The 21650-nt window shown below is 42.0% G+C and overlaps 1 protein-coding gene across 4 annotated transcripts in view; it reads right to left on the bottom strand.

Moving 5' to 3' along the window:
• Positions 1 to 519: 519 nt before the first annotated feature.
• XYLB (xylulokinase) overlaps positions 520 to 21650 on the bottom strand; it is a 242160-nt gene continuing 221029 nt past the window's right edge. For all 4 annotated transcript variants that reach the window (XM_077491188.1, XM_077491187.1, XM_077491189.1 and 1 more), the window contains 2 exons: positions 16187 to 16281; positions 520 to 7317 (listed from right to left, as the gene is read on the bottom strand). In XM_077491188.1, coding sequence (XP_077347314.1) covers positions 7246 to 7317; positions 16187 to 16281 — 167 coding nt within the window. In that variant the 3' untranslated portion in view covers positions 520 to 7245. The remainder of the gene's footprint in view (positions 7318 to 16186; positions 16282 to 21650) is intronic.

Here is a 21650-nt window from a genome sequence, read left to right as displayed (position 1 = left end):
AAATATGTTATATTCAGTATCTCGACCCAAATCTCATTCAGCCTTCTTTCACTTCTACGGCAGATGTCTTTTTTTTCTCGAATTCCATTTATCGGTCCTGACAAATCTGAATTCATTTTGGAATTTCAAAGGGAATTGCAAGATGCTAAGTCGATTTTGATTTTGAGTGCACTTTGAAAGAAGATGTTTAAGTTTTTCTGTAAGTTGTCATGACAGCATAACTGAGAAGTTCACCCAAATTGTTCCTCGCTCTTTATAATTAGCGCCTTTCTCTGAATTATTACTAGTATGCTCCTTAAAGCACAGCTCTGGAAATAGAACAAAGATATACCCAATATAATATGTCAGAGCCGTGTAGAAGACACTGATAATTGATAACAATCCCTGAAGAATCCTTCACTTTTAGCAGTTAGACAAAATGTTAAGAATCCATAAAGGTTCACAAAGATGATAGTACAAGCAAGATTTTGCTGCCACAATCAATAATTAATTTGGCGTAAAAAAGGCAAGTGGCCACCATTTGAAGACAGAAAAACTTTATTAAGTGTCAGTCATCCAGATTTCTAACATAACAGAACTGTATATTGGATAGGGCGAGTTTAACAGGGGATGTACATGAATACAATAACACATTGATATACTGAACAGATGGCCAGCAATGCAAATAATGAAGAAAATGAAGATAACATCCAAAAGAACTCATTTATGTGGAAGAAAGATACGCAATGTGTTTATTCAAGCTTTAAAGTGCACTTGTCATAAGAGAAAAATGGAAACGGCCATTGCTTAATTCCAGTGCTTGTTGCTTGGCTGTGTCTGGTTTCTCCTCCTTATACTTGTTCCAGGTGAGTTACTCAAAAAGTACTGAAGCAGTGTTAGCTTGACAGCCAGGCAACTAGTATTTTCAGAAAGAGAGGAGGTAGACAATGACAATGGGAATGTATAATCCTTTCTTTTCTTTTTATTTTTTTATAAACATAATAGAGACTATCGTGATATCTCCCAGCAACCATATTGTTGATGCAGAATGTATTTAATATCGAAAGTTGACAATTTTGTATAGTGATGCAGCCAGGTGCTGGCTGTGTTACTATCCTAATTCAGAGACACTTCTTCTAATGCAATTTCGCTCTCTTAGGACTTGGCTTCAAAGTTGCAAAGAGCTGGAGGCTGTCGCTCCTGGTGCTTTCAGGTGATGTGGCCTGGGCAGGGCTGGGACCTCTGATTCTGGGGAATTTTGCTGCATTATCACTCAACTTGGGTTATACCTGTGTCTGTTATTCTCTGTGTCTGTCATTCTCTGTTTGACGTTTTTTCCTAGTAAAATGTTAACTTGCAAACCTTACTAATTATTGGTGTCCTTGCATTTCATGTCTGCTTTAAATATGTCAGAACCCAGAGTGTCTGGGGTAGGTGAGCTTGCAAGGTCAAAGTAACCAATGTGGACCATCAACTTTCAGTGGCCCTTAGCGCTACAGTAGAGCTCTCCAAACTTTGGTATGTGGGCTGAATGCAGCCCTTTGCTTAGTTCTTTGCCCTGAAGGCACTTTTCCTCCCCCTAATACCAACAACAAAGCACGATTCCTTTCACTGACACCAACAGTGGGACACTATGGGGTTGCTTTACTAAAGGCAATTCCACTCTGCACTACAAATGCACTGCAAGTACACTTGAAGGTGCACTTGGAAGTGCAGTCGATGTAGATCGCTGTAGATCTGAGGGGAAGCTCTGAAATGAGGGGAAGCTCTGCTGATTTTATCATCCAATCATGTGCAAACTAAAATGCTAATTTTTATTTTCCTTGCATGTCAGATCTACAGCGACTGCACTTCCAAGTGCACTTTCAGTGCACATGTAGTGCAAAGTGGATTTGCCTTTAGTAAATAACCCCCTATATCTTCCACTGGCACCAATGACGGGACACAATTTTTTCCACTGACAACAACGACAGGGTACTACTTCTTCCACTGACACAAATGATGTGGCACTGCTCCTTCCACTGATCAATGACGAGGCACCATATCTCCTTCTAATGACCACAGGCGCTATGTAATCATTTTACTCTTACTGACCACAACACCTGAGACATAGGGGGTTATTTATTAAAGGCAAATCCACTTTGCACTACAATTGCACTTGGAAGTGCAGTCGCTGTAGATCCGAGGGGGGACATGCAAGGAAAATAAAAAACAGCATTTTAGCTTGCACATGATTGGATGATAAAATCAGCAGAGCTTCCCCTCATTTCAGTCTGCCCCTCAGATTTAAAGTGACTGCACTTCCAAGTGCACTTGTAGTGCAAAGCGGATTTGCCTTTCCTAAATAACCCCCATTGTCTATTCCCACTGATGCTAGGGAATTTTCTTCTCCCACTAGATACAGCGTGGCTCCCCTAAAATCCGAAGGACGGTAAACTGGCTCTTTTGTTTAGAATGTTTGGAGACCCCTGCTATAGGAAAGGATATTGTGTTATATTGTGCTTTTAATTTTGGATTCCTTCATGTCCAAAATGGCAGTTCCTGTCTTGCCACGTCCTTTGTTTGACAATAACTTGCTTATTAGCCCTACAAAATTGAATAACAAAATTCACCTCTCAGACTTCAATAGGGTTTGCACCAAAGATTAAGATCTTCAATAGGGATGAGCCGAACACCCCCCGGTTCGGTTCGCACCAGAACTTTCGAACGGACCCCAAATTCGTAACGAACGTTAGAACCCCATTGAAGTCTATGGGACTCGAACGTTCGAAATTAAAAGTGTTAATTTTAACGGCTAATATGCAAGATACTGTCCTAAAAAGGGTTTGGGGACCTGGCTCCTGCCCCAGGGGACATGGGTCAATGCAAAAAAAACTTTTAAAAACGGCAGTTTTGGCGGGAGCACTGATTTTAATGATGATTAAAATGAAAAAAAAAAAAGTGAAATATTCCTTTAAATATGGTGCCTGGGGGGTGTCTGTAGTATGCCTGTGAAGTGCCACGTGTTTCCGGTGTTTAGAACAGTCCCTGCACAAAATGACATTTAACGGAAATAACGTCATTTAAAGCTGCTTGCGGTTTTAATGTTATATCTGGTTCCTGCAATATGGTTGAAAATCATTCAGAAAAATGGCATGGGTAGCCCTCCCTGCCCATTACCAGCCCCTTTGGGTCTTGTACACATATTAAGGGGAACCCCGTACCCATATTAAAAAAAGGAAATACGTGTGGCCCCCAGGCCCTATATACTCAGAACAGCAGTGTACAGGCGGTGCAAACAAGACAGGGACTGTGTAGGTTTGTTGTGTTAAGTTGAATCTGTTTGTAATTTTCAACTGGTACATTTTTAAAGTGTAGCTCCAGTCCAAAAAACTATTTTTAAGCTTTTTGGAAAACATAGGGAAGGGTTATCACCCCTGTATAATTAGTTTTACCGTCCGTCTTTTTCAGAGCACGCAGACAGCACGCACAATCTCCTAACACTGACTGAGAGCTCTATTTAAAACGAGCAAGATATTTAGCTAGATAGGTGGATATAGCGGTGTATACTGCGTTCAGAGCACGCAGACAGCATGCACAATCTCCTAACACTGACTGAGAGCTCTATTTAAAACGAGCAAGATATTTAGCTAGATAGGTGGATATAGCAGTGTATACTGCGTTCAGAGCACGCAGACAGCATGCACAATCTCCTAACACTGACTGACAGCTCTATTATAAAAGATAGATATATCGCTAGATATATAGGTGAATATAGCGGTGTATAATGCGGTCAGGGCACGCAGACAACAAACACTACAGAAGAGCAAGAACGAAAAATCGTCCGATAACGATTGGTGTATACTGTGTTGAAGGTACACAGAACACCCATTAACTGCTACAGATGCCAACACACTACACAAGGCTGCCGCGCTGGCGGCCTTATATAGTGTGGGGCATGTACTACACAGCCTGAGCTATGATTGGCCAATCTGCCGACGCTGCCGACGCTGTGATTGGCCAAGCATGCGGGGTCACAGTGCATGCTTGGCCAATCATGAGCCAGCAATGCACTGCGCCATCGCAGTGCATTTTGGGCCGTGAGCGCCACACGAATTTGGTGCGAACGGCCCTTAACGTTCGGAATTCGCCGAACGGGCGAACAGCCGATGTTCGAGTCGAACGTATGTTCGACTCGAACACGAAGCTCATCCCTAATCTTCAAGCTAAAAAAAAAACTAAATCTCATATCTGATATATGAGGCATAGAAAAAAGATCTTCAGTAAGCATCACCTAAAGAATATATATATTTCAGATTTTTTTTTTTTAGCAGCATCCACCCCACAGTATGTTATCTGTAATCTAGGTATAGTGGCCTTTAAGAAAATAAAATTCTCCAAAATCCCTCAGAGCAATGCTCATTTCACATCTGCCAAACAAACACAGAGGAAACAACTTGGCAAAAAAAAAATGCAGTTTTCTCCCAGATCAATAGACTTTACACAGTTCTTTACTTTTCTGTAGATTTTTTTTTCTGCCTGCCTGTTATTAGCAGGATAAACTGCTCATAAAACGGGTCCCTGCGCTGTGCCATTCTCCGTGACCTGGCCTTTTGTCTGATTGATCGCTAAGGCGATAACATCATAAGGAATCTGCACCCTAAGGCTAGCACAAACTTATTGGAAATCAGATGTTATTAGCTTCTCCATGTCCCCAAGCAGTTTCTTCTGGGGAAATTTTCAGGAATTTTCGTCGCTTAATGTCCATTTCAAAATTTGCCAATTTCATATGAGATTTCTTTTTTTTTTTGTATACCCTTCATTTTAAGAGCTTTGTGTTGTTAGTATGTTGTCTGCCTGCTGAGACTGCATTGGTTTTGTCATATCTGATTTATGCGATCTGCTGGGGGCAAAGGACACCCCAGGGTGAAGAAGAATGGAACGCAGGAGAGATATGTGTTTGTTTAAAGTTTGTGTTCTAAATGGCATTCTCCCAGAGGTGAACAGTTACTCCCTAGGGGCTTTAAAGGAAATGTTTTTCAGTCTCCGACAAAAATGCGTATATTTCTGTTAGGTGTGTGTAGGGCATTGGCTCATCCAGCTGGTGTTAGCTTCAGACACTGCAGTCTGGAGTCAGATGGTGTGAAACTAAGGTGCACAGTAATTTCCTGGATCAGCATGACTGAAAATAAGGTATCAGCTGCCACTAAGGGGCTCTCGGTGAGCAAAGTAATGTCTAAGAGGATGTGTCTGTGGAGTCCAGATATTCCTGCAAGCAGATGCTTTGGAAAAACTGACCCGAGCAAGAGCTCCTGTTGTGGTTGCTGTGCGTTGTATCACAAATCAATCTTAAATGTACACTTTAAAAGTGAAAACAAAATACTAAACTTTAATGGTTTGGTGTTTTATTTTTTTCAAAGACTATATTTCAACTAATGCTGTCTATTCACTTTGTTTTACAAATATACATTTAAAGCCCAACTGAAATTTTGCCATGAGCACCTTATATTCACAGTGATTGCTCCGTACATTGGTGTTGAGCCAAGAAATTGGCAGCAGATTACGCAGAGGGCGGTGGTGTCTGTTTCGCTAGATAAAAAGTTTTTGATGAAGGGACAAGGGCCTCGAAACATGTGAGCTCAGTGGCCATACACCACACACAGATTTGGTCCCCCTCTAGTTCCAGCTTAGGAAATAATAACCTAATATTCACAGTGATTGCTCCCCACCATTGGTCTTGAGACAAGAAATTGGTAGCAGATTACGCAGAGGGCGGTGGTGTCTGTTTCGCTAGATAAACAGTTTTTGATGAAGGGACAGGGGCCTCGAAACATGTGAGCTCAGTGGCTGTACACCACACACAGATTTGGTCCCCCTCTAGTTCCAGCTTAGGACACTTTTGCAGTTTTTCTTCTGTGATCTCTCCTACTGCCGCTTCCAGTGGGAGGACCTTCTACATCTGCTGGGGGGTCTTGACGTTCATTGGGATAAGATACTGTTGGTGATGTGCACCAATCAAGTTTCTTCTAATGTAAGTGCAAATTTAATTTTTCTGGTACATGAATTTTTATTGTAATGAGCATAACAACATGACAACCATTCACCTACGCAGGGGTATAGCATATCAAACATAAAGAAAAGGAATGGGCTTAGAAGACATGAACAGATAACTTTTTATAGGCATTGAATGTCCACTGAGCGACCTAGGGAAACAAACCGAAGGTCCAAATTAAATTTTTCAATAATTATTTTATTAATAAAGTGTTTTGTTTTTTTTTTACTTTTGTTTCAGTTTTACGTGTATTATATTTTTCCTGTGGAGATATATACAGAGCTGCAAAGATACTCAGAGTTGTCTGCTGGTTGCATTAAAGCGTTAAACATTTGAAGGTTTGATCTAGACCAGGGATATGCAATTAGTGGACCTCCAGCTCTTGCAAAACTACAAGTCCCATCATGCCTCTGCCTCTGGGTGTCATGCTTGTGGCTGTCAGAGTCTTGCTATGCCTCATGGGACTTGTAGTTCTGCAACAGCTGGAGGTCCGCTAATTGCATATCCCTGATCTAGACAAACAGTATCTCTCCCCAACAGCTCCAACACACATTGGTAATATGGCTGTTGTGAGCCCACCCTTTTATAGAAAGAAGTTGAGTTATCTATTCCTTCAAATTATTGGCTATTGTGCCTCAGCTAACCAGAAAAAAAAGGCTATCACACTGTATTATGGGTTCTTCCTTTTTTTTGGTGAAGAACCAGCAGACTTTTGCTGGCCAAAATTTGCGAATCGCTAACTTCATGAATCTAGGGCAGCAGCAAACCTCATCCCTAGTTTTAAAGACAATCGTATGTGGTTATGTAATGGTGAAATGTTTAATGTTGAGAAAATTCTGTCAAACACTAATTCAATTAATGTAACAAGATATATATTTGACAGAAATATTGGGAAATATCCAGTGAAGCTGTAATCTACTGTATATCACTAAGCAAGAATTCTCAATATGTTCTTGGTAAAACAAGCAATTTATGAAATGAAACTCTTTCTTCCAGTAATTGGGAGGAAAAGTTTTGTTCAAAGTTGATTCCTGAACCCTGGCCAAGGTATGTCCCAGGTAGGTACCTTCCTCCAACAGCTGACAGGGAAGTCAAAGGTGCTGTGGGAATTCAGTTCAGGAGAGTGATGTTCAAATACTGTTAGAGATCTATTACTTATTGCATCTAAAAGCATCAATACTGACTGAATACAAATACTTTGATATTTTTAACAGAACCATTTCTAGCTTAAATCTTCATTTGTTTCTGGTCTCCTTGATCACTTCACTCTCACATTCAGCATATCGCTTCAGAAGTGGCTGATATATCTGGAAAAAAAACATGGCACAGTTAGAGAACTGTAGTTTCTAGGCTTCTTTTCATGCGTTATAGGGCTATTGTTAAAGTACAGCTAAAGGCTCCTGTATGACAGTCTGAATAAGTCCCAAAATCCAGGTACTACTGTATGTGATGCACAGTCCCTATTAGTAGGCAACAAATCTATAATACATTGGGCAGGACTGGGTGTGCTACAAGCTACAGGCTGGTGACTCAGCAGTGACAATACAGATAGACATATTCTCATCCCATTGTTGGCAACTCTACTCTAAATCCAGGAGCAGTGCAGCATCATTGTCCAACCATTGCAGGTAGCTGCATTAGGTGGACCTCACTATCAGGGCGAACAGGTATTTGTGGGACTTAGGAAGTGAACTAAGAGAAAACCTTAAGTGCAGAAGCACTTATAATTAACCTCCCTGGCAGTACGATAATTTTGGATTTTAGGTGCTAAAAGTGGTACAATTATTTTGCATGAAAATTTGGCGTTTTATATTGTAGTCCTATAATTCTTAGGAATAACTCACTTAAATCTGTCCAAACCAGAGTCTAGCAGACATCCCGGGTATGATAAAGTTTGAAAAATGAAATCATAAATTATAATATAATAAATAACTATAAATAATTATACCAAATAATAATAATATAACAATAATAAAAATTATTCAATAATGTAATCAAATCAAAAACACTGAAATTTGCTCAGTTGCAGAATTGTCACTGTCATTACTTTTCAATATTTGATGATGGATCTCCCCACAAATCGCTATCGCTCAATTCTGCGGGTGATTCCAATTTATTATCGCTGTTTTTTAGCTGGTCTAAAATCATTTTTGATGTAAAGGAACAGTTTTGGTTGCTATGGACAATCTCCAGTTTCCAGGCATAAAGAACAGTTTTTATAATATAAAACTGCATGCAGGACACTGGGCAGACCACTAGGGACAAAGGGGATGTGAAATAATTACATATAGCAATGTAATCTGTAAGATTACATTATACTGTATGTAATGTGTGTTTCACTTTTTGAATTTGGTGCCGATCTCCGTCCCCGTGCGTCGCAGCGCTCACAGGGAACGGAGCTCGGCTCCGTGATGAATCGAGCAGAGGATGAGCTGCTCGTACAGTGCGGGGACATCGCTGGATCCAGGGGAGAAGGTAAGTAAACCTCCTCCTGCATACAGCGATGCGGTCCCAAGTCTGGCTCGGGGTTACTGCTTTTGGTACAAAACTTCCACCCCTGAGCCAGACTCGGGAACACCGCCAGGGGGGTTAAAGTGGTTGTAAAGGCACAAGGTTTTTTACAGGTAAAAAACCTTCTGTGCAGCCCGCCCCCCTCCAAAAACGTACCTGAGCCCCCTCTCGATCCAGCGATGTCAACAAGAACCTTGCCTTTCTGGGAACTTTCACTCCTGATTGGCTTTTGGCAGCATTAGAAGCCATTGGCTGTAATTCACAGCCAGTGAGACAATCAGGAGACAGAGGGGGCAGAGCCATGGCTCAGGAGAGCCCCTGCTTGGGTGCCCTCACAGCAAGCAGCTTGCTGTGGGGGTACCTGGCAGGATGGAGGAGCCAGGAGCATCGGTGTGGGACCTGAGAAGAGAAGGAACCAGGCTACTCTGTGCAAGACCACTATACAGATCAGGTAATTATAAAAAAAAAAAATCTTTTTTTTTTTAACCACTTGGGTACTGCGCTATTGCCGAATGACGGCATTAGCGCGGACCTAGATTTCCGGGACTACGTCTATTGACGTCGTCCCGGTTACGAGCGGCCTGCGCGCCCCCTGAGGGGCGCGCGCGGCGCGCTCTGTGATCGGCGAGTCCGTGAGACTCGCCTGATCACCGATCCGTGTAAGGGGTCGATCCCGACCCCTTATAACGTGATCAGCTGTCAGCCAATGACAGCTGATCATGTGATAGAACGGAGCCGGTAATCGGCTATTATTCCTCCTCGCGCTGACAGCGCGAGGAGAAAAAAAAAAAGCCGATCACCGGCGGCCGTGATCGGGACATCAGTCCCGATCACGGCCAGCAATGAAAGTCACCACATGCCACCTGCCAGTGCCCACCTGCCTCCCGCAGTGCCATCCTGAAGTTTAACAAAGTAAAAGTAAGTGCCCCCCGTCTGTGCCCATAATGCCCACAGTGCCACCCACAGTGCCACCCCACAGTGCCACCCACAGTGCCACCCCACAGTGCCACCCACAGTGCCACCCACAGTGCCACCCACAGTGCCACCCAATCTGCCTCAAAGGTGCTGCACCCCAGTGCCGCCCATCAGTGCCCAGCAGTGCCGCCCATCAGTGCCCAGCAGTGCCACCTATCAGAGCCACCTATCAGTGCCACCTATCAGTGCCCATCAGTCCCATCTATCTGTGGTACCTATCAGTGCCCATCCGTGCCACCCATCCGTGCCACCCATCCGTGCCATCTTATCTGTGCCCATCTTTGCCCATCAGTGCCGCCTTATCTGTGCCCATCGGTGCCGCCTTATCTGTGCCTATTAGTGCCGCCTTAACTATGCCTATCAGTGCCCACCAGTGCAGCCTATCAGTGCCCACCAATGCAGCCTATCAGTGCCCACCAATGCAGCCCATCAGTGCCCACCAATGCAGCCTATCAGTGCCGCCTAATCAGCGCACTTCAATGAAGGAGAAAAATGACCCGTTTGCAAAATTTTATAACAAACTATTAAAACATGATTTTTTTTTTTTTTTTTTGCATCTTTTTTTGTTTGTTTAGCAAAAAATAAAACTCCGAGCTGTAACTAAATACCACCAAAAGAAAGCTCTATTTGTGGGAAAAAAATGATAAAAATTTCATTTGGGTACAGTGTTGTATGCCCGCGCAATTGTCATTCAAAGTGCATCAGCGCTGAAAGCTGAAAATTGGTCTGGGACTGAGGGGGGTTTAAGTGCCCAGTAAGCAAGTGGTTAAACAAGGCGTTAATATCGATATAAGTGCTGCAACACATATTTTTACTGCTTTAACTGCTCTGCTGAAAGAAATGTGTTTTTTACATAAATCAAAAGGGCAAGCTAAAATTAACTCACACAGTTAATTAAGTCAGAGGAGTAAATATAAGTTGCAACTAGTTGCTATAGACAACATTGACACGTTTTCCCAAATTTTGCAAAGAAGCCAAACTGTGACTTACTAAACCAATGCAATGAGGGACGATGGTGTTCAAATTGCAGTAACATATACTGTACCTGCCAATAAGATTTTAGTGCACTTGAATAAGATCAGTTAAAGGTAGAACTGTTATTGGTTGCTTTGACCCATGAATTGTACTTTGCACATTGATCTTCACCTCTAGGAGATTTCCTCTCACTTTCCGTTGTATTTACTGGATACAAAGTGAGGGGAAATCTAGCCAATGGGGCAAACATGGCAAAATCCTTATAGGAGTTACTATAACTTAACTCTTCCCTACCTTATCCAACACAAAAAAAAAGTTCTGGCTTTAGATAAATGCACACAGCAATTCTCATAACACAAACTTTTTTTTTCTTTGAGTTAAAATTAAAGTGGTTGTAAATGCAGAACTTTTTTTGTTTATCTTAGTGCATTCTATGCATTAAAGCCTTTTGTGTGCAGCAGTCCCCCCCACACCCAATACTTACCTGAGCCCCCTCTCAATTCAGCTATGTCCACGATTGCCTCAGTCATCTGCCACTCTCCCTTCTGATTGGCTGAGACACAGCAGTGGCTGTTAGCCAATTAGGAGAGAGAGGCGGTTGCTGCCCAAACCGTGGCTCCATGTCTGAATTGACACAGAGACCTGTGGCTCGAGTGCCCCCATAGCAAGCTGTTTGCTGTGGAGGCACTCAACAGGAGAAAGAGGCCAGGAGCTTCAACTAGGGACCCGAGAAGAGGAGAATCTGGGCTGCCCTGTGCAAAACCACTGCACAGGGCAGTTAAGTATGACATGTTTGTTTATTTTAATAGAAAAAAAAAAAAAGACTTTACAATCACTTTAATTGCAATATCCCATAAGCTGAAAATGCCCCCTCAGCCCTTTCATAGTAGTGTCCTCTGTTCCCCTTCACCCCCCCCCCCCCCCAAGGCAGTGTCCTCTGCCCCCCACAGCAGTGTCCTCTGCAGCTCTTCACATCACATCCCCTCCCCCACATTAATTTAATCTGCCTACCCTTTAAATCACCCCCACAGTAGTGCCCCCTCCCCACTGTATTGCTCTCTTCCCCTCTTCAAATCAACCCCTCTCACACTTGGGATAGTACTCTCTGTGCTGTCACATAGCCCCCCCCCCCCCCACCCATCCTTCAAAGCCAGGTCCTCTGCCCCCTCCTCACTCTCCTGCCTTACATACTGTAGGTACACAGAGTGGAAGTTAGGATAGTAATGGACGATGAGTGGGGGCACAGCAGCACTGGATGGAGAGCAGGAGCGGGAGCTGCTGGAGTACACTTTTCTCATTAACAAGCTGATGATTGGTTGCTAGGTCTGCCCTGCATCCTAGCAGTCAGTCATTTACTGGTTATTCTGGAAAGTTAATTTATGCAGCTCCCACTGTCACCCTCCATCCAGTGCTGGAGTGCATTCCACTCTCTGTCTATTACCATCCTGCCCCCTGCTCTCCACTCTGCTTTTAGAATGACAGTGGTGGATGCTGAGGGAAAGAACTGGCTCTTAAATGGGACAACCGCAGCAGTCCAGGATGAGACAGTAACTCAGTTGGGATTTGGACCGGGGTCTGCCATTTAGTGATTCCTGCTTTAGGGACATATATACCCACTCCTCTCTGTCCCCAAAGGTTACTCCTTGGTTACAGCAGGAGGCTGCAATACATCCTCCACCGAGGTGGGTAGGCACAGCCAGGACAGGTGGCTTTGGAGGTGTTGCTCCCTCAAAGGGTTTCCCTGTGTGCTGATTCGACCCCGGTCCGAGTGGGGGAATCAGGGCACAGTCCTTCGGGTCGGGAAGGCATAGGACCCAGGGATCTAGCTACTGTAGATATGGCAGAACCATCACCAGCTGTGACACAGGTGCAACTGCAGGAGACCATCAACCCCTAGGTCCCTCATTGGACAGGCACACACACAGCAATGTACTGCAGCTCAGGAAGTGAGCCTAGGGAGAGAAATTAGCAGACCTCCTACAGCATTTTGGGCATATCAATCTCAGGGCATCCCAATCCCCAACGTGCTAGCCCCATGGTCAGCCAGTACCGCAATCCGATGTCCAGGATCAAGGGCTCCAAGGCAACAGCTGATGCGACATGGCAGCGTAGTTTCTGGCAGCAAGACCACATGGAAGGTAGGGTGCTTCCACACCATTTATCTTCCTCTTAGCCCCTGTACACACGGTCGGAGATTCCGACAACCAAATCCGTTGGAGTTATTCCGACGGATTAATTCCGGAAGAGGTCCGGAAGTGATGTTGCATACACACGGTTGGACTCAGTTGTCGGAAAATCCGATTGTACATAACGTGATGACGTTATTTCGTTACGACGGGACTACGTTCAGGCTAGTAGCCAATAGCTTTGGTCTAGGAATTTGATCTGAGCATGCGTGGCACTTTATCCGTCGGAGTAGGCTACACATGATCGGAGTATGTCCGATCGGAGCATTTTGTCGGAAAATTTTACCGGCAAGTTGGAAAAGTTGGTCTGTCGGATATTCCGACGGAAACAGTCCGATGCAGACCACATACAGTCGGAATATCCGACAAAACGGTCCGATAGGAAACATTCCGTCGGAATCTCCGACCGTGTGTACAAGGGCTAACTGTTGCAATGGCTAATTACAAGCCAGCATACTCTCTGACATTTTTGTGTAATATCTATGTGTATGTGTTTGTAAGCACGTCAGGGCCCTGCGGGGTAAACGCTATATAAACATCCACTTTCGACCATCTGGCCTTCGGGAAGAAGCTCAAGACCCATCTCTTTTGAAGACCCAGATGGACACTGGCGGCAAAAAGCGCATTGAGGCAATTAAGTTTGCATATGTAGCGCTATACAAGTTACTCATTCATTCATTCATTCACATAACTGATCAGGAGTTGCTCACACTTCCTATCACGTCTGATCATGTTTGCTCTTCACGTGCCTTGGTCTCTTTTCTTAACTTCAGGTGCAGGCAGGGGGTGTACTCTGTCAACTATGCCAAGTTGCTGGCTTGACTTCTCTCCTTCCATGCATAATTTCTTAGCAGGTGCTGTATGACATGCACCAGACTCCATCAGCCCAGTTATCTGTCACCTCATTCCAGTGGCAATGACCCATACATTTACAGTAACTCTTCACTCTGAAGGTTAATAGATCTGAATCCCAGGAAGCCGGACTCTGTACATAACATGTGTTTATTCTCCCTGAGGCCTCACTCCATCTTCTGTGACATACAGGCTGCAGCCCTAAGATGCCCCATGATGAGAATTGGACCCAAGGCTGGGGTTCCGATCACTAGGGAAGGAGCCTAAGCACACAAGCTCCTTCACTACTGGGGCCTTCCGTCATCTATGCCAAGTCACCTCTGCTTCCCGACTGGTTGGCTGCTATATACACATAGACACTAGTACTGCTAGTACTGTAGTCACTGACAATGGCAATATAGCCTTCTCTGGTCAGCTTGACCATTAATCAGACACTTTGTGCTTTATCTTCTCTTATATTTTCTGTTTTTGGTAATCTCTTTATTTCTCAATTGCACACAGAAATGTCCAACAGTTTACAAATAAAGACAGGTCATTTGAATTTATCAAGAAAGAATACAATATCCCTCAAGCAGTGTTAACCGGACTGCCGTCACCGGTAAGAAGTAGGCCTTTTGTATTGTCTTGTCCCCTGGTGTGAACCATATCTGTGATATGCCTTGCATGCACCCTTTCTCGTATGCCCTGAAGTACTTCAGACCATGCAACATATGTTATCACCAAAATTATTTTTCTAAAGGTGGTTTAAATATAACAGAACAGTGTTCCATCATGGAGTCTTCTCATCTGAGTGAGAGGTCTGAGTGAGCTGAGCAGAGCGAGTATTATCCTTATTAAAGCCTGATTGCATACTACCTTTGGTAAGCAGCCATCCATTGGGGAGTGCACATGGTGGAAACGGTGAAGGTGTAGGAGATCAGAATAGAGAAAATAATTTCTCTATTTCTCCTTCTGCTAATGCGGACAGTGATATGTGTTTTATTAATTATTCATCACATTAGCAAGAAGGCTGATATATGTATATATATATGTGTTTAGATTGATATTTATATTTGATGCAGGTTTGGTGGTATGCACTAATTGTTTATTACATATTTATTCTAATCAGTATTATTATTTTATACTTTATATATTTTTTTTAAGATTGATATAGGAGAGAAAGACGCCTATATGTAATGTAAAAGAGCATTGATGTTACTAATGTTCATTTAGTGCTGTTAGTGTTTGATTTTTAATCCGGCATTTTGTTTTATTTTTTTGATATTTTTGTATAACAGCAGCTGTAGGGTCAGTGTATTTTATCCATTGAGCGCTGGGATCAGGATTACGTAGTATTTCTGAATTTCTGCATATAGACTTGTACAGATACTTTTTCACAAACATCCTTTCCTCTCACAAAGTGCTATTTCTGTGCCTCCTAGTGCTCCTTGCCCGTTGGGTTAGTCATACCTTATCAACTGTAGAAAATGTCCTTCAAGTCCTTTGAACACTTCACAAGCCCATAAGTCCTAGAACTCCAACTGAGTTCCCGCCAAGAGGAAATCTAGCAGCAATGTAGCAATCACATATACAGAACAGCTCCTGCTCTCTTTCCATACATGGAGCAACCTCAGATCAATCTCAACTAGATGCAGTTCCTGCTATTTTTACACTTGCCGCAGCAGAGGCTGGTATCACCAAAAAGCCTGGGAAATCCTTACCAGCAGTTGTAACCCTTGACTCCCAGGAGGCACCAGCTTAGCAGGGCAACATTAACCAAACAATGCAATAGCTCTTACATAATAGAAAACACTACAACCTTTTTTGAAAAAAATGAATGCTTACAAGTGTATTTGACGATACAGGGTTCAGTCAGCGTCATATGAGGGATGATACCACATACCTATTACAGTGCAAACAGGCCACAATAATTTGCATGTGGCTGTATTTAAATTCTTAGAGATCATAAAAAGAGATAGCTTGGATATTTTTTAGAGGAACAAATAGAAGAGGACAGAGCAGCAGAGGCAATGAGGGGAACAGACAGACAGTGCCTGCGGCCAGCAGGAGATAGAGACATCAATGAGAACTTCTGCATAATGGAAATAACATACAGTTCTGTTCCTTGAGAGCACATACACAGCAGTATGCCTTAATCCTTCAAACACAGAAACAGATTTAACTTCACATTAGTGGGAATGTAACACAATTCTCATGTAAGATAAACTGGAAACAAGATGCAATATTATACATACCTTGTATGTGTAGGCTTAGCCCTTATTCACACTACTAAAGCGCATTGTGAGGCATATGAATATTTTTGGTGCATAGGGCAGCCCATATATTTTAGTGGGTTGCCTCACAAATGTGGCAAGGAAGCTTGTGTATCTTTTTGAGCTTCAAGCATTTTTCACATGTTCTTGTGTGCATATAACCATAATACTCACTTGGCATGTTTGGGCTGCCATTACCAATGCATGAACACTCACAAAATCACACAATTTTGCGTGCATTCACATACTACACTAGTATGAATGTGGGCTTGTAATGGAAATGTCCATTTCTTATTCTCTTTTCACAGTTTTTATATGTTTTGCATTTCATTTGATTGTGTAGTGTGCACTAAGAAAACTTCAACAGCCAATCTATCTTGTTCAATGCCAAGCAGAATACTTGATCCAGCCCATGAACATGTTACCTTTTCTGCGTTAGGCTTCGGGGTAACAACTAACTTGCTCTGAGCTGGTTTGAAAACATCTGCAAAGGAAGTAGGTGATAACTTCAGGGCATGACCTGGAATGCAAATACAAAATATAGTTAGTACTTCCTCTAGCACCAATGGCAAAGACACTAAAGCTAGCCCTCTTAGGGTTAACTTAAGAGTTAAATAGGGAGCTAAATGCTGTTCAAACAAAAAAACTCATTTTTTAAAATGTAAACATAACCATAATACATGATTGAACGCTACAGACTGGGTAAAGCAAAAGACACAGAGCCAGTTACGGTGATACATGTATTCCATGTGATCACTAAAATGGCCAGTCCCAGTGATCAAAAAGGTAAACATAGCTTAGGTTTATATTTGAGAGCTCTCTCCTTTCTCCTCTGTTGCTGATTCTCTGATACTCTTAGTTCCACTTTTGCCAGCACTCCTCTGCCAGTCCTGTGAGTAACACTGTTCCCTCTAACTACCAATGACAGAAGAGACACTGAGCACCAAGAAGGGGCACACAGACTAACATTAAGCAGTGAGGGGTATATAAAGAGCTTATTGCACATAAAGGGGGCACCCTGACCACCAGTGTAGGTGGGCACAAACAGTGACAGCCAATGTAGTAGAAAGAGACAATGAAACGAACTCACAGGAGAAAGTGCTAAATGGCCTTTTTTAAGTGTATGACTCAAACTTATATCTCAACATAGCAAACAATATTACTCACACTTGTTTCTCAACATGGCAAACAATGTCGCAAGGGTCGAAATGCATCGGGTTTTTCATGTGGATACATATGTTACGAATACAATTGGCAAACCATGCCTGTACAGAGTTTTTTTGCTATGAGTGATGTTTCATGTTTGTTTTTGTCACACTACCTATATGGATGATGTATTATTGTTCTTTTGGAATTACTATTGTCTGTTAAATAAATGAATTTTTTTTAAATCAACTATTTTCATACCAACTTTCTGCTGCTAAAAAAACCCTGGGGAAATTTCCTGTGTTTTTTTGTATACTTATGGGTTATGCAGCTTTGGGGGCTCCCTTATTGTGTTATTTTTCCTTTTAACAATGTCAACCTGTCCATTTTGGCCAAGGTGAGTAGTGCCTTGGATCACATCAAGAATAAAACTGAGGTTGGTGCTATGAGCTGTGTTTCACTGTAGATGCTCTGAGCTGAAAGCATTTTTTAAATGATGTTCCGTGTTTCTTTAAATACAATGATAGAGTGCATTAAAAAAAAATATTTTTTCTTTTCTTTTAGAAAGAGTGTGGACATGTTTAAACATCAGCTATTTTTTTTATTGCTAATTTTTACAAAGTACTTTTGGTGGGTTCTGAAGCTTTTATCAAGAGAGATAAACGTGAAGATTTTAGTACTGCTTGTGTCACCCTCTAGCCCTGGCGCCCACTATCACCATTACAAATAGTGGTGTGAAATTAAAATTTTAGAACTACTACCAGCAACATGATGTGCAAAAGTGAATTCTCTGTAGAGTACCCTGAGGCATCTTGGGATGCAAGAGGTCAGTATCCTAGAAAGATAAGACCAACTGGGATGTCATGTTCGCCTAGTTTAAAATCTAGGGTGTGCTTGAGCCTAAGAAAAGGGTATTTAGAGAAATAAATGTCAGACTGTGAAACTGGGGAGTAGAGGTAGGTTTGCAGTAAGGGGAATGTGGGTAAGCAGGGTCAAGGTCCGTTTTTTAAATACAGTATCTCACAAAAGTGAGTACACCCCACACATTTTTGTAAATATGTTATTATACCTTTTCATGTGACAACACTGAAGAAATGACACTTTGCTACAATGTAAAGTAGTGAGTGTACAGCTTGTATAACTGTGTAAATTTGCTGTCCCCTCAAAATAACTCAACAAACAGCCATTAACGTTTTTTTTACTGTATAATTTTCGTAAGCCCTCTCCCATGTTTCATCTGAAAGACTCCCCAAATCATATTCCTAAACACTTTTTTAAACTGTTGTATTGGCCAGTTTGTCTAGGAGAGGAGCAGGGGACCAAGTTATTTGTTGGCTTTTGGTTTGTACCATCAGCACATGCCTCAATTGCAGATACTGGAAAATGTTTTGCTTGGGTAATTGGAATGCTGCTTGCAACAACCAAACGTTTTTGAGTGTGTAATACAATTGAAACAGATATTTAACCTCAGAATGGTACCATGAGTAAAAACTATCTAGTTTTACCAAATAAGAATCGTCCCCTAGTAGGGTATAATGAATATATTCCATATAGTGCCAATTTTTTTCATTTCACACCATGTTTTTATGCAACAGACCAACCTTCCTCCAATTGTGATATAAGAGTGCATTTGTTGAACCCAGGCATACACCACCTTTAAGTACACAATGGGGTTTATTTACTAAAGCTAGAAAGTGCAAAATCAGGCTCACTTCTGCAGAGAAACCAAAGAGCTTCCAGGTTTTATTACCAAACCTTAATTGAACAAGCTGGGGTTAGAAGCTCATTGGTTTCTATGCAGAAATGAGCCTGATTTTGCACTTTTCAGCTTTAGTAAATAAACCCAAATGTGTACTTAAAAGTGGGGTATGCCTGTAATAGGTTTTCACATGAGGAACTGCCAATCCTCCCCTATCTTTAGGCAGTTGGCATTGCAACTGTTTCTGAAGAATGGAGAGCTTAATGCAGGAGATCCTACCTTTCCGGATCAACCTGGACCTGGTGGGAATAAAACCTGACTGATCAGAGTGCACCGATTTTTGTACTACCGTAGCTAGCCTATTTGCTAAAACTTGCGACAGTAGTTTAACATTAGAGATCAGTAAAGGAATTGGGCTGTAGGAGTCCAGGAGCAAGGCATTTTTACCTGGTTTTGGGATAGAGGGAGGGATCTTGCCTCAAATGTTTCAAATGCTTCATTTAACATCATGAGAAACTCCGCTTTAAGTACTTTTTAAAACGATCACTCCAAAATACATAAAGTAGTGCACAGAATACCATAGAAAATAACCAGCGTGTTACTTTTTTAATATGCTGCTGTCCTTCAAACCATTGAGGTTATTTGTGTCCCCCAAACTGTCAGACTGTTGAACAGTTGTGCCTACTTTATTTATTGTTTCCATCCAAAAAAATTAAAGTTGGATATATGGACATTTTAAAGGTTCTCACACACATGCAGAATAACAATAGAAAAGACTTATATTATGACGTTTCTGGTAGTATCTGCATTATATTGACAAGGTGGAAGAGTGAGCAGTATAATCTTAAACAACTTTTATAACATCAGTCAAATCAGAATACCGACAACCGATAAGGAACAATTTCATACTGCCTTGATTCTTGTCTGGGCTTGTATGGGCCGCTTTAACGAATAACTCCTCTAACACTCGCAATCATCTAACTCTTACCAAAATGTTTTCACATTAATTGGATTTAGTTTAACCTTGTTTCAAACTGCAGATCGCTCTGAAACAGCTAATCTTGCTTGATCAGTTTTTAAATATTGTTGAAGTGAAGATTGATTAACGAGGAGATGCAAATATTGACAGAAGAAAGCCAAGGTCACCTTATTCCTTCAAGGACAATAAATCACAATGTTCTTTAGATGGGGATTTAATGCTTACATTGTTCTCTACAACCTGATCTTGTATTCATAGTATCATTTTATTAGTCTTGCACAAAGCACATTATTACATTGAGACTTCACAAGACTAGGCAAACAAAACGTGGAAGCTGCAGGGTATGAATGCACTGAAAATGCTGACTCCTGAAGCAATTAACAGACAGACCTAACGTAGGAGTGATTTCACCACAATGCAATATAGAAGGTATAAGAAACATGCCATATATAATGTTTGAATGACATACAATGGTAGGATATGGATTCTGCCTTTGTAAGAGCTTTTATGACTATTATTATAGAGGACTCATATAATGCCAGAAATTTGTGCAGTGCTTTACAATATAAAGGGAGACTGTACTGTTACTATACAAATCAAAAAGAAAGGATTAGAAAGGTCGTGTGCGTGAAAGCTCACAATCTAAAACGGAGGAGCAAGTGTTAGAAAAGGGAAATAACTGTGCACTCATAAGGTATTGGAGAAAGTAAAAGTTTAGTTGTTAGGTTGGGGCAAAAAGCACTGCAGAAATGCTCAAAAGAAACATGCATAGATGTGAATTGAGCCTAAAAGCAGACAGAGTAGGAAAAGGCGAGACAGATTGAGGTAGGGAGTTCCAGATGAAGGGTGAGGCTCTGAAGAAATCCCGGACAGCATTGGAGGAAGAGACTAGGGAGTTAGAGAACAGGAGACCTTGTGAGGAGCTAAGTGGACGGCTACTGTGATATTTTGAGATGATGTTGGTGATGTTGATTGGGAATGAGGTGTAGATGGTTTTGTATGTTGTTAGTAATTTTAATTTTATTTGTTGGGTGATCAGAGCCAATGGAGGGACTGACACTGAGCGGTTGGTAAGGTAGGTGAGTCTGGCAACAGCATTCATGATCGACTTAAGGGGGGTTGCTGTGTAGAGGTAGGGCAACAAAAAAGGAGTTGCAATAGCCAAGGTGATAGATATCAAGAGAGTGGATAAATATCTTAGTGGGGTCATTGGTTAAGAAGGGGCCTATTTAGTGCAAATTCAATTGCTGATCCAGGCCTGATTGTAAAGGTCAGGATTCATTCCATGGAGTATTTTCTGGGATGAAAATTTCTTTACTCGCACCAAGCACATACCTTCAATGTGCAGCAGTAGATCTTTCAGAAAATGGACTTCCTGGCTTTTATATTATCGAAAGCACCGATTCAGAGAGGCCCTTGTAAATCAAGGCCTGAACTTCAATGACCCTGCTGTTAAACTGTGAAGATGAATGGTAAAACAGTGAAGGGGACAGAAGATCTGGTTGATCTGGAAGAGCCCACAGAGCATCTACTAGAAGTCTAATTGGATCAAAGTTCTACATTTTCCTGGGCCAGTGAGGTGCTATGGGGGTCACCAGAATGCCCTCCATTTTTATTATGTAAAGAAGGCAAAAAGTCAGATTTAGGTTGAGGAATGGCATAAAGCAGGTTGTACTGATACCACGAGCCACCAGAGCATTCCCTGCTTCCACCAGAAGATCTCTGAACCCAGAGACAAACCTCCACATATGATGTTCCTCACCTGTGAAGCATATTCTAAAACATATCTGGGTGTATGGACCATTTAATGATGCTGCCACCTGAGGTAGTCTCTCTGTCAACTGTCCATGCCTGGGAGGTGAACAGCAAACAACCCTGGCACAGTAAGTTCTGTCCAAAACAGAGTCCTTTCCCCTTCCCATGACATGGAAAGACTTCTGGTTCCTCCTTGATGGTTGGTATATGGTGTGGCAGCATCCAATCCTACTAAATAAATAATCAAACCTTGTGCCTAGGTGTAAAAATAAATAAATGAATAAAATTTAACTTATATGTGAAAAATCAG

Source organism: Lithobates pipiens, unplaced genomic scaffold (genome assembly GCF_037356315.1).
Source record: "Lithobates pipiens isolate NorthernLeopardFrog02 unplaced genomic scaffold, aLitPip1_a1.2 Scaffold_19, whole genome shotgun sequence".
NCBI classification, from domain to species: Eukaryota; Metazoa; Chordata; class Amphibia; order Anura; family Ranidae; genus Lithobates; species Lithobates pipiens.
Note: the sequence above shows the minus strand (reverse complement) of the source record. Positions and strands in the feature narration are given on the sequence as shown.